Genomic DNA, 14,339 nt, shown 5'->3' on the forward strand with positions numbered 1-14,339 from the left:
TCCAGTATTTATACTGTATTTACACACTAGATAACCCATAGGTTTCCAGAAAAGGCCTATTTCACTTACCCATAGAATTGAAACCAGGGGTTTTAATTTACACATAAAATCAGAACCCAGGCATTTCCAACAACCCAGGAAACAAAAACCCAGAGTTTCTAGTTACCTAGGTTGTCAAAAACCAGGATTCTCATTTACCTAGGTTTTCAAAAACCAGGATTCTCAATTCCCTAGGTTAAAAAAATGACGTAAGCAAGACGACTAAACAACCGGGAGGGACCTTGGTCTTATCGTTATCTCGAGGGGGGGGGCAGCCACCCTTATAACTGGCTTTCTTCATGGTTCTCTAAAAATTAAGGCTTTCCTTGCGAGACGAGAATCTTCACCATCTGAATCATGAGTAAGTTATATTTTCCTGTTTTTTCCTGTATTTCTCGTTTATAATTTATTTTCATATTTGCACTATATTTCTTATTTTATATATATTTATACTACTTGAAAAGCGGTTTACTGTACTTCCAACTTCTTAATATCATTACAGTTCTACTGTCCTGCATATCCTACAATTCTGCTTTTTATAGTTTCTCTATTACTATAAGATTCTATTAAAGTTATTCATGTGTGTGTATGAGGAAGAGAGTGTGTGTGTATGTATGTTTTTAGCACTCCTCAGCTCGTACACTTCTTTTTGACTTTTTTACTATTACTGCTCTTAAATTGCTCGTAATTCCAATCCGCCTAATCCCGCTTCTATGTGTCCAGGTGCCGGTGCCCGTCGTCAGTCCCCTCTCTCTCCGTTACTGGACCTGGATCAGGGTTTGGACCTGGATCTGGACACTCATTACCAGCTTGTGCATCTCACTGCTGATATCATGATGCTACTTAACTATCTTCGCAGCACCCCCCCTAAGAATGGAGATCCGGGGTTCCCCCCTCTTCTTCGGTACAGAATCTGCCCCACGAACGTGCGTGTTGACGCCTCTACACAGTCAGACCCAGAACCCCCCTCCAGCTTCCAATCCGAGGATGATGATGTTGTCTTCTCCGATCCGGGCCCCGACCATCCGTCCCTCTTCTCACCCACCAGTCCGCCCGACTCTCAGTGGTCCGCTCACTTCACCCACCCTGATTTCCCCATGTCCCCAGGACGCACCCCATTTTCCTCCCCCTCTTACTCTCCTCCAGACTACGCACCCACCCGTCCTGTGAATTACCAATAAAATTACATTTTTACTCATACTCAATCTCCCTCGTGTTTATTTCATGTCATTTTTATCCACAACATCATCAAGTTTTGTCCTTATCATGCCACCGGTGAGAAGAGAAATGAGGATGAAATTGGGCCCAATGCAAGACACACTGAGGAGCCTGTTTATGAGATCCATTTACCCTATATCTGTATGCAGTGGTTTATTCTCAGTACAACACTGACATTGTTATGATTGTGTTTATTGTGCAAGTATGAGTGGATCAGCTGCAGCAGTGCTGGTGTTGATATCTGTAAAGTAAGAAACATCCCATCAGAGTATAAAGGGTGATTAATACTCAGTATAAAGCATATGGAAACACTTTCAGTCTCTACCTGTAAGTGTTCAGTTCAGATTTGGCTAAATTAGCTGTGTAAAAGCAGGGAACTGAAATCTGTAATGATTACTCCAGATCTTACAGACCGATGTATGAAAATGTCTACAGAATATGAAATACGGTTGAATTGAGAGACTGAGCCTGAGATTGTTATTTACCCACAGCCTGAGTTCTGGATGAACAGGAACATCTGCTGTAGTTCTAACTTTAGTTTCAGTATGAACTAAAGGAATGAGAGAGTACTTGTAAATATACTTTTCTATACCACACCTGAACCAGTCATATTTACGGTATTCACTTATGCACACAAAACCCCACCAAACCACAAAACAGCTGTGTGTATTTTGGAATATACTTTGTGTCACGATGTCACCAAAGTGGGAAATGCAAAATCATTAGGAGACTGTTTACATGGTTTCAGTGTCAACAGTCTCTCTCTAACACTTCCCGTTTCCAGGTGATCGAATGCTTTACATAATTCTTGTTCAAAATTTGCGTAGGTTTGATACATCAGCATGGAGTTAAACATGTCTGCTTTGCTTAGCACCTGTCAGATTTTATATAAATCTCTGGAAAAATACACAAGAGCACTAACAAAGAGAAACTCATATTACATTAGGAAACCTTTTTGCATTTGCCTGAAGAACCATCATGTTTTTTTGAGGAATCACTTCTGGGTCAGCGGAAGTGGTTGCGTTACTCACATGGGAGCCTGGATGTGGTGTGGTTGCTGCTTGTTGGTCCCCTCTACCATTTTGGAGAATTTCCTCGATGACACTTATGGAATCTGCTGTTCATGGATGCCAAGCAACTGGCCTTGGGAGGTCAGTTGTCTGAAGGTTATGCACCTCAACTGGTTCAATGGTGTGAGGTGAAGTCTTCTGTAATGAAGGACTCATTTGTCTTTCAAGACAAAGATATTTTTGGGGATAAACCTGTGGGTTTTTTTTTTTTTTTTGAGAGCAGAGAATTTGTGTGATTTTTTAAACAAAAGCTCAAAAGGTTAAACAATAAAGCCAATTCTTCACAGCCTTTTTTTGCTCTTATTTACCAAGGGTGCCAATATTAGTGGAGGACACTGTATTAAAATCAAATATGAGAGAACATTTTAAAAGTGAATTAATGAGTATAGAATTCAAATGGAATTAAACAGGCTCAGACAATATAGAAAGTGGGGGAGTAGAATGTTATAATGTAAAGCTTTTATTTCCAAAAATGGAACATTTCAGGAATTTCAGTACAATTATTACCAATTTATTAACAATTTGTGTCTTTTATCATGTTTATTCAGTTTATTTCAATCTCTGGCATGACACATTTTAACTCACTCACCGAAATGAAACCTGAATATGATACAATAATAATGTTTTTAAACATACAATGCAAATTTTACTTTCTAAAACTGCAAAAATGCTCTGATTACACATTACTCTGCTTTCATTGAAAACTTAATTTTTTCCTGAAGTCTATAAATGTGAAAGATTTTAATGGAAAATTAATATTCATTCAGGAATATAGAAGGCAGAATTGCCTCTGGAAATGTAGTGATACTTTGGCACAGCCCAAGCCTCTGTATAGCTTTATTTTTGTACAATTTAAATCTAGACATCATGCTAAACAAATTACAACTCTACTGCATGTAAATAACATTTTACCATGTCTATGTGTGCTTAGTTTGATATTATTTTAATTTTGTACATTCTCTTTTATTTTTGTTTAAACATTAAAAAAAATATATTACATATGTCATATTACATAAGGCTAGATAATTAAAATGAGTGGAACCAGGTGTGTCTCCTGATTGGTTGGAATTAAAACCTGCAAGCTCACCTATTCTAAATCATCACATAAACTCCACATGCTTCAGAGAATTACTCAGACATACTTATTAGGTTTACAATATTACCAAATATAAAAAGCCTTGTTTAAAAAAAGAACTCAGAAATGATGTTCAAACTAAAGATCTTAACAGTATAATTCAATTATGTTTCATTTATATACTATTTTAAAAATGGAGATTGTCACAAAGCAGCTTCACAGAAATCCAGATATAGATTTAAATCTACAGTGCCTTTCAAAAGTATTCAACCCCCTTAAAATCATCTGATTCATCTGGACTACGAAGGACATGTACACAGACTGTTCCAGTCAGTATTTTTATTGCAACCCAAAATGATCTTAAATTAACACTTCAAAGAGAAAATTCATTCGCTGTTGACAGAGCTTGAATAAATTATTCAAAACTGAAAAATGTTGCCCCCTTCAGACTAGTACTTGGTAGAAGCAGCTTTTGCTGCAGTAACAGCTGTAAGTGTGTTGGGGTCAAAGTTCATACCAGCTCTGCACACTGTTTGGAATTTTCCCAATTCTTTCTGACAGATTTGCTCTGCAAAATCTGAAGTTTTTTGTTTGTTGACTGCAGTTTTCAAAAGGTGCCATAGATTCACAGTGGGATTCAGATCTGGACCACTGTAGAACATTTTTTAACCACTCCTGCATTGTTTTGGCCTTGTGTTTTGGACCATCATCCTGCTGAAGAATGAAGTATCTCCCAAGCTTTAGTTTTGTTTTAGTTTTGTTTTAGCAGAAACCACAATACAGTATCCCCCTGTATTTTGCTCCAGTCATTCTCTCTTCAATTATGACAAGAAGCCCAGATTCTGAGGATGAAAAGCATCCTTAGAGCATGATGCTGCCACCACAAAGTTTAACTATAAAGATGGTGTTATTTGAGGTACAGCCCACTTGGTTTGCACCACAATTTCGGTCTCATCACACACATAAAACAAAATCTTCACTGGGTCATTCTCATGCTTTCATACAGCTATACTTGAGCAACGGTTTCTTTCTAGCCACACCTCCCATGCAGTCCCCAGTTATGCAGAGCATCAAAGGAGACGTATATTGCATAATCTAAATGGATTGAACAAAAAAATCTATATAAACGTGTGTAACCCATATCTGAATGTGATGATCTTTCAGATTTTAAGTACTGATGTCAATTTTGGACTCTGAAAACACCCCTTTTCTTTAGTAATTTCAGTATTTTTTGCAAACAGATTGAAATATGGTGTTGCACAAATGTTGTAATAACGTGTTTAATCCACAGGTACAGAACTTCAGGAGCCATCAGTGACTGTGCGAGATGGGACATATTTCACTCAGGTCTGTAAGACACAGTAGAAGAAACAGGAAAAGATGGAGAGGTGCAAGCTACTACACAAGTTGATTTATTTATTTTTTGGAGACTCTTGGACTTTTGTATTCAGTCACACCCAAACCACAGACACACACTAGTGAGTTAAGCCTCTTTTGTAATGACAACATTTATTTGACTGTGTACACAGTGGTTTAATCATACAAGAGATTTACAGTCAACAAAGAGTTAAGAAAACGCAAGCAAAATGCACATATATGTGACTGAATAGTCTTCTTTACCAGCCTAACCACAACATGTTTCCTGTTTGATTACTTAATTTTGTTTATAAAGTTTATACAGCACTGCTTAGAAATAGAAAAAACATTTACAGTAGCACAGAAATTTTGTGTAGAAATAGAAGAGATGTAAAAAGTCATTTCAGGTTTTTTTTCAGGAATTTTGGAGTATTAATCAACACTTTGTGATTGTCATCTGCATGTTAATTATTGAAATAGTCATTATTTATACAGTTACATTGATTACCTGTTTAACAAAATGAAATTTGAACATGACAACAATGGAAATAAACAAATCCCAGACATGATCCAAAGCTGTGCCATATATTTAGTGACATCACACACTTAGCCCCACCCCAGAATGAGTTTTAGACAGAAACTCTCTGTATTGTGTCTATGTTTGTGTGCACTGTTACAATCTTGACCCTGACACCCAAACCAAAATACTCAAAATCAGCTATCAAACAGGAGTTTTAACAACATTTTACCAAACCATCTTGTTTGAGTTCAAGGTGATGTTAAGGATGTTAAGGACGGAACGGTTGCTCTAGAATTTCCCGATTGTTGTAAAAGCTTGACATTGCTTCACACAGCTGGTCATGGATATTCTCCCACGCCTTCACCTCTGAGCTCCACAAAGCTGACCTGGAGCGAATGAGCTGAGCCACTTCATTTTTGCTTCCTTTGGACAGACTGATACTGTCTTTGCAGATAAACAGAACATCCAGACCAATAAATAAGGCATTTAAGCCGATGAACCCTGCCCTGGCTGACTTTGAAATGGCCAGAGGAGTTCCTTTAGCCAGCTGCCCAATGTCAGGAAGATCTGCAGCCAGTTTTGGGATGCTCCGACCTGCATTAGCTTCCTGAAGCCCCATATTAACTGCCTTTGCAATCACCTCCTCACTACTGAGAACTTTTACAGCTGAAACTCCATCCACTATAGCATCAATACTTTTGCCTACTGCTCCAGCACGAGCGGCCAGTTTCCCAACTTCAACAGCTGCGGTAACTCCATGTACACTTGCTATAGGACCCTCAACTCTGGCAACTTCTCCCATATAACCTTGGATCTTCTGCACATCTTCCATAAACCTGATGAAGATGTTGTCGGCATTTTTCCCATGATGACTGTTCACTGCAATTTCAGTGAAGACTGTAACGAGGCTGTTGACGCCGCTGGTGACTCCGAGACCAACACCTGTTAGCGTGAGGGCCAAAGATACGCCTGCAGTGACGGGAGCGAGAGCTAAACCTACGATGGACAAAACACCTCCTGCAATACCGACTGAACTTCCAGCCACAGTGGAAATGTTGGAGCCCTTCTTCATCTTGTCCAGCTCAACTGCAGCCTTCTCTAAATCATCCAGAAACTCAAGCATTCTACAGTGGCGCTCACTGAATATAAAGATGAAGTCCTGTGCCTTTACATCGAATAGGAAAGTCAGCCTGAATGACTCATCCATCCTGTAAAGAAAAGGTTCTGAAATACTAATAGCAGATTTCTACATTTCAAAAGTCAATCACTAAACCTCTAAGAACAATCTGGTCAGAATCTTCAAAATGCTAAATAAATAAATGGAAATGCTTTTACCTGATTTTGGTTAGCTGGAGTAAATGGTCATACAGTTTTTGCACAGACTCCTCACTCATGTTCAAATAAAACGTTGTGTGTGAAGATTTTCCATTTTTACATCTGTAACACGATAGATAAGATGTAAAACACCTAAACCCTGTGTGAACGTGATTTTCCACAAGCAGGACATGTTCTTGTTTGACCAATCATTTGCTGTTCTTACCATAACAATTCTTTTAACAAATCACTGTCACCTGACATAATCAGTATGCACCTCCTACTCCATTCCAAGCAAGAAATGTATCATGTAGTTATGTATTTTCTATTTGAGCAAAATTGTTTTCAATTGCACTGCAAAATTTTCAGCACTTTGGTAGTGTAAGAAATTACAGACTGCCTCTAAGTGGATTCCACTCCAAGGTAGGTTTTACAACAAGCTCATCTCCCAAAAAGGCTTAATTATCATAGACACGATTCATCTCTGTCTCAGCACTATATGGATAATACCACCTGAAGTGACATTCAATAATTTATTGCATGGGAGCAGCAATGGGACATCAACAGCCATCCTTGAACAAATGGGTATGTGACCATAATTATTATTCAGACAGACATCTATGTAGACAATCAAATCACCCCAACATTTGGGTAGTCACACCTGTAACATCAATAATGTAAGACTTCATTTATAGTACAGGCAGGAAAACTGGGATGAAAAACAGTGTAAAATGTCTGAGCTGATATTGCTCGTGGTTCACTTTGACTCCGATGAACCCGAAACTTTCCATGTACTTTTTCAGTGCGAAGTTATTCTTCATTAAGATCTTCGACGTCCTCATATATTTTTCTTACAGCACTCAAACTTGTCTACTGCTACAAGACATCTAAACAACTATTTCTGAAAACTGTCAAAGTACAGCATTTCAAGATCGTAGAAAAGGTTTCAGTTCTGCAGTTAGGGTCATACTTGCACAGAATGGTGAATGGTCTGCACTTATATAGCACTTTTTTCTAAAGTGCTTTACACTGTGTCTCATTCACCCACTCACACAAATAACAATGGCAGCAGAGCTGCCACGCAAGGCGCTAACTTGCCATCGGGAGCAACTTGGGATTCAGTGCCTTGCCCAAGGACACTTCGGCATGTGGAGTCATTTGGGCCAGGAATCGAACCGCCAACCCTACGATTAGTGGACAACCCGCTCTACCACCTGAGCCAGAGCCGCCCTATAAGAGCACTTTCATGAAATCTTTCAGTTGGAATTTTGGCCTCATCATGGTACTGAGACAACACTGGTTAAAGTAATAAATGACCTACTACTGCCATCTGATTAGGGATGAAACGGTTACCAGTTTCACGATAAACCACGATCAAATTTCCAGACGGTCAGCATTACCGTGTCACATTTAATTATCATTAAAACCGTGCGCGATTATCGTGATTTTAAAACTCATGATAAATGCTCTCCACACTCAGCCAGCATGAGTCTCACGCAGGTGCAGCATGCAACATTGTTTTTTGAGCATGAAAGCGGACGCTACAATTTAAAACTGAACGCGTCTGCTCAGTTCAGCCGAATTAGTCAAAATGAGCTGAATGAGTCAGAGTCGCAGCACAGATCAGCAGGAGTCAGATTACATATATCACGTGACGAAAGTGAGGCGAGATGGCAGAAGATTTGGTTTAATATAAGCGAGTTGGTCATTGTACTGTTTTGTTATTGTTGTGCTTTTCATTAAGAGTAATAATGAACCCACCATTCAAGTAATTGCTGCCTCCAAATTGCCGCAAATTCGAAAGCAAAAGTGAAACGCGTGTGGACGCACGAGCATTCGTAAGGAATTTAAAAGCGATTGGGAAAAGAGGGAAAAGCACCAACGAAGCACCAAAACCTCCTTTCACATAAACTTTCTTCTGGCAAGCTATGCAGACAGGGTTTCCATCTTCTATTAAGTTTCCCTCAGCATCTTTAAAAAATCCAAAATATGACCACACTTGGGATTTGGTCCTCTTGGAAGGTTGGAAATTCTCCGTCGCTGATTTCCGCCATGTTCTCTAACTGAAATAAATGATCGCAACAAGCCTAGTGACAACCATCCATCACTTTATAGTCAGATATAAAACCTGTTTAAACGATCTCAGTGTGTGTATCAGTACTTTTTGGATATTTTCAGCACATTTTAACAATACCATGATAATACTGATAAACATGATAGTTTTGGTCACGATAATCATGATATAAATTTTTCATACAGTTACATCTCTACATCTCTGATCAGGTCTCTGCTTCTGTTGCTTGATATCAGTTTAGCTCTTGATACCAAAGATCATAATATACTTCTAGACAGACTACAAAATGTTGTCAGGGTTAAGGGAACGTCTCACTCCTGGCTCAGGTCTTATCTAGCTAATCATTAAGTTTGTAGATGTAAATGGTGGCTTCTGTGAGCATACAAATGTAAAGTCTATTTTAGGCCCACTGCCTTTTCTCTATATACAGTATTCTACCTCTGGGTGCAATTATTTGTAAACATGGTGTTGGCCTTTACTGCTATAATGATGAGATACAGCTGTATGTTTCATCTAGATTCCTCAATAGAACGCATCAAGATTATCCAAAATCTTGAATTGTAAATAAAATATTACTAATGGCCTCTTAAGCACCGAATGGTCTCACCCCACAGCACCCAAGCAAACGTTACTTGTGATCTGTGACACCTGCTTCAATCAAAAGACTCTTTATTAATACCTAGAATAATAAAGACTACAGTCCCCCCACCTATGGAACACCCTTCCGATTACTACTCAGGATTCAGACACTGTCTCAGTATTTATCTCTCCATTGAACACCCGTGTTTAATCAGGCTATTCATGAGGTAAAGATCCACATCTGGGATATGTGATATGGGTGAATACGTCCTCACACCTTCTAAATCTGCCTGATAAAGACACATTTATCTAGGAACATGCCATACTTGAAGAAATAATTGAAAAAATCCAGATATAGCAAACTGGCCTTAAAGTTAAGCTCTAAGTATTTATAAGCCAACATGAAAGGAGAGAAGACCTTATCTGGATGACACTTACTTATGAATATCACCATAACATGAAATGCTCTTGGACCTGCAAAGAGAAATCACAGTTTGTCAAAACTATTTGGTTTAACGACTAAAAGCTCTATTCATGCAATCCAGTTAGACTTTTTTTTAGTATAAGGATATGTTCAATACTTTTTCTCCATCTTCTCACAGATCTGCTGAGTGATACAGATGTATTTGTCCAGCTGGATGGCCAGGACATCCACATTCCTGAGGATCGGCAGAAAGAACGCTCCTGCATCTCTCTTGAAGTGGACGAGGAGTGGAGACACGATTCTGGCTGCAGAGATCACTGAACGTACGGACATGGAGCTCACACCCTTTGGCATGAAGCTCTCATCCATGAACACAAACAGTGAGGTGACGGCTAGCTTCTCCACTGCATCCAGGAAGTGTTGGAGTTTCTCCAGTCCTTCTAAAGTCTTCTTCAAAACTTCTCCTAGCTCCTTCTCCAGCTTCTGCCTTCTGGAATCTGCTGTAACCTGAGTCAGGCCACTCCACATGTACTCTCGAAAAGCTTTGGCCTTGTCCTCAGCCTTCTGAACATGGTCAAACTTCAGAGTGATCTGATCGGCCCGGACTTTGATGTCTCTCATCATATCGAGCTCGGACTCTCTCTGTAAGGTCCATTTTGATTCTCCGTCACAAAACTCCTTTACTGTTTCAATGTATTTGACAGTATCGAAGATGTACTCGCCCAGCTGCTCCTGCAGTTTCTCTCTGTGATAAAAACATCACTGAATCAGTACAAATTCCTAAAGCTGCCCTACAAACTGAGGTTAAAATTTAAAGTCATCACATGCTACATATTGAAAAGGTGTTGGTTTTTAGAAACATGAGCACTATCAGATAAACCTGAATACCCAACATGTGGACAGTGATATTTTTTTTTTTTTAAGTTGACTAAGTCAGGGGTTTGTCTGTGTAGATTAAAAATAGATTTAAAAAAACATGCGTAATCAATGATCTAGGGAAGATTTGGATAAGGAGTGGTAACAGTAACTCATCACACCACGCCACCAATCGGTATTTTACCATAACAGCAACACACGCTTATTATTTATTACTTAATCGTTTAATATGATCTCTAAAGTCCACCGTGGTGCCACTGTGGCGAAGTTAGAACCAGGAAGTGTTTAACACAGTGTTTAAAACCTGCCACACATGAATACCACACATCACATCAACACAAGAGGAATGCAAGGTGTTGCACTTTAACTTGTATTATTAAAAACACTGACATTTAAATTAAAAAAGCTTGATTCTTAACCAAATTGTAATGACCAACTCTAAATAAAGTTCAATGAATAAAAGCAGTGACCATTAATCAAGATAAAATTTTACAGATAGTGTATGAAATCTTCTACAGAATATAGAGAAGAAAATAATTCTGATGTACAGTACTGGAACCTGCAGTATCTGACATTATGCAAAATAAAGAGCGAGGAAGTGCATGTAAATTAATCTCTAAATTAATTCTCGGACTCTCTGTACCACAACTGAACCCGTAATCGTTGTGTAATGCACACAAAAGCTCCACCTAATCCTGTTCTGATACGTTCTGATCTATTCTTAGGTTCTACATTATACACAGCACTTAAAGCAATAAAACATGTGAACATCTCTGATATCATTTAAATTGAAATATTATTTCTATGAACAGTGACACCAAAAGAAATCAATCCAGTAAAAGCATTAATGCCTCTAAGGCCTAATAAGTGCAGATTCGAATATGGTTCTTTTAAAAGCTAATCTGTGTACACATTAAGGACAAAGGCACTGTTTATGGTGTGAAAATGTGCAGTACAGAACAGAACAGAGATGATCACTGCATTTACAGCTGTTTAACCAGAAACGTTTCATTATTATTATTATTATCTGAGCTGCATGGGAGGGACATTAACTCCTGTTCGATACCACAAACCACAAACCTGCTTTTGGAACCCATTGAATCAGAATTGTAGCTTTTCCTAGTCCACTTCGTCTGCTCTAAATCATAGAATGTGGATCAGTTCTTCTTCGTCGTCTCTTCTTCTCCTTCTTCTTCTTCTTCTCTGTAGAATGAAGAAGTTTCTCAAAACTTGGTCACGTTTGTCGACGTTTCCGGGTGTTTCAATTCGTTTACGACACTTTTAAACACAAATTCGTCGTAACTCTTTGCATGTCGCAGGGTGTATAGGCGTGTTAGAACAAAAACAAATGACGGGTTCAAGCTTTTCTCTGTATTCGCTTTCAGTCCTGAGCAAAACATCAAGAAAGGACGGTCAGAAAACACTGCTTAAGATCCAATAAAAAGTCTAATGTTAGCAAAAATAACAAGATGAAGATGATGATGAAGAAGAAGAAAAGGAATAATAGTGCCTCCACGTCTCGTTGAAAACACAGTGGACTTCACTTCACTGCTGTTAAAAAAAATAGTTATCAACGTTCCGTTCTTTTCCAAACGATTCTTTTCAGTGAGTCAGGAGAATCGATTCACTAAGAATAATAATCCTCTCACGTTGTCGCATTGCTATTTAAACAAAGTTATGTTATATATGTTATAGCATGAGATTGTGCCTCTTTTTAATACGTCAACGTTCTAAAACTGCATCCTATGGGATATTGACAGATCCTGCTCTGAGTGAATCAAATGAACCGAAACGTTTCGTTAAAACCGGTTTGTTCAAAAGAGTCAGTGAAGTGCCTGTTTCACTTTCTTTTCTGTGACCTATTAAATTGCGAGATTAGAGCACACATCTCAAGCTTTCTGCCGAGTTCAACGACAGAGGACGGGATCTGTTAGAGATCCTGTTTTAGTTCTGGGAGATTCCTTTAAAGCGCCCGGACCGGACTGAACACTGAAGAGACTGTGATATCAGTAATAATCCATCCATCCATTATCTTTTTCAGGGTCATGGGGAAACCTGGAGCCTATCCCAGGGAGCATCGGGCACAAGGCGTGATACACCCTGGACAGGGTGTCAATCCATCGCATGTCTACGGACACTTTGGACATGCCAATCAACCTACCATGTCTAGCATGTCTTTGGACTGAGGGAGGACTCGGGGAGGAAACCACCGCAGCACGGGGAGAACATGCAAACTCCGCACACACAGGTGTGTGTGGGAATCGAATACCCACCGTGCGCATCAGTAATAATATAAATATTTAATATCATAAATACATACCAAACATAAATGCATAAACTACTTGGAAATATTGATGGATGAATTTGAGTTAAAATAATAAAGATGTCTCATTCATTTATATATCAGGTTATTACAACATATTATGAAGACTGGCCTGAAGTTAGTCTACAAGTAAATGATTCTTACCTGCATCAGGTTTAAATAGCCTATAGTTAGCCTGAGGGTTATTTTTTGTGATTGTGTGTTTAACACTGTTTAGTGGATTCTCTGTAGAATATCTTCTTAAAAAGCACTGAGATTCTCTGGTTGATGAATTTTGATTCTCCAAGTGAATAAAGGACAACATCATACATATCAGCACTAACAACTTACTGAATGTGTGTATGTGGTTAGTTTCAGACACACAAACACCTAGTAGCTATTAACATTCCTGTATGAAATTTTATATATATATATATATATATATATATATATATATATATATATATATATATATATAGATAGATATATATATAGATATATATATATATATATATATATATATATATATATATATATATATATATATATATATATAAACTCCACTTTCGCATCTAAGAATTAACAAAAGACCCTCTTCAAGTTTACTTAGTCGTACAATCCAGATACACACACTTTAGGAAAACTCCTTCTATTATTTTAGTTTTTCAGCTGTGTGGATTTGTTCAGATGTGCAGCTCAGTGTTTAATCAGTTTAAAATATGACACTGCTCCAGATAAACACCACGGGACAGGTCAGCTTCCAGCAGAACAATGAAATGTTTTGTTAAAGCACCAGTACTGATGAGGGAGAGTCACAGCACTATGCCCCGTTATAGACACAAACTCAACCTCAACCAAGAAAAACAGGCCGTCTAGTCAAATCGCACAATCAGATGTTAGAGTCAACTTAAATACTACATTTAATCAACTACCAGCTCACATTGAGGTCCTCTAGAACAAACACATCTCACAGGGTTTATGTTCATCAGTCACACAAATACTACAGAAACATCATCATAATGTGCTTTACCTCAAGGATAAATGTGAAGCCATCGTGTAGAAGCGAATTACGATGTGTTGAATCAGGAGTTCATGGATGTGAAACTGTCAGTAAACACATGCTGGAAAAAGTTTAGGAGCAGAGTTAGCTGTCTTACTAACTGCACTGTCCCACGTGTATGAGACAAAACCTCCTGTCACGAGCCTGAAACAAAGCCCTCACTGTCTAAACTCCTAGATTCAGTGTGCTGGATAATAGAGTGTCTGTATTTATTAAAAACAAATATGCTTAATATAAGTTCTCAAAAATAAATAAAGAACTAAAGGCAGTAATGGATTTATTATCAAATGAGACACACCAGCTTGGATAACAGAGAAAGAGGAGGAGAAGGACGTTCTAGTGTGAACATTTTATTTAAAAAATAAACTAATTACTGATGCATGTATAGTAATTTATACTGATGGGGGAATTGGAGAATTATAAATAATTATT

General features: G+C 38.3%; 1 protein-coding gene across 2 annotated transcripts; it reads right to left on the bottom strand.

Moving 5' to 3' along the window:
- Positions 1–4,892: 4,892 nt before the first annotated feature.
- Positions 4,893–14,013, bottom strand: LOC128628831 (uncharacterized). Of its 2 annotated transcripts, none has more exons than XM_053673763.1 (5): positions 13,878–14,013; positions 9,827–10,414; positions 9,684–9,719; positions 6,614–6,715; positions 4,893–6,486 (listed from the first exon to the last, which is right to left on the bottom strand). In XM_053673763.1, the coding sequence occupies exons 1-5, from the start codon at positions 13,898–13,900 to the stop codon at positions 5,547–5,549; spliced, it is 1,689 nt and encodes a 562-aa protein (XP_053529738.1). In that variant the 5' UTR covers positions 13,901–14,013; the 3' UTR covers positions 4,893–5,546. The 2 variants fall into 2 exon arrangements, with proteins under 2 accessions (XP_053529738.1, XP_053529741.1); XM_053673766.1 differs by lacking the exon at positions 13,878–14,013 and adding an exon at positions 11,626–12,144.
- Positions 14,014–14,339: the final 326 nt, after the last annotated feature.

The sequence above is a fragment of the Ictalurus punctatus genome, chromosome 2, assembly GCF_001660625.3.
Source record: "Ictalurus punctatus breed USDA103 chromosome 2, Coco_2.0, whole genome shotgun sequence".
Classification (NCBI taxonomy): Eukaryota; Metazoa; Chordata; class Actinopteri; order Siluriformes; family Ictaluridae; genus Ictalurus; species Ictalurus punctatus.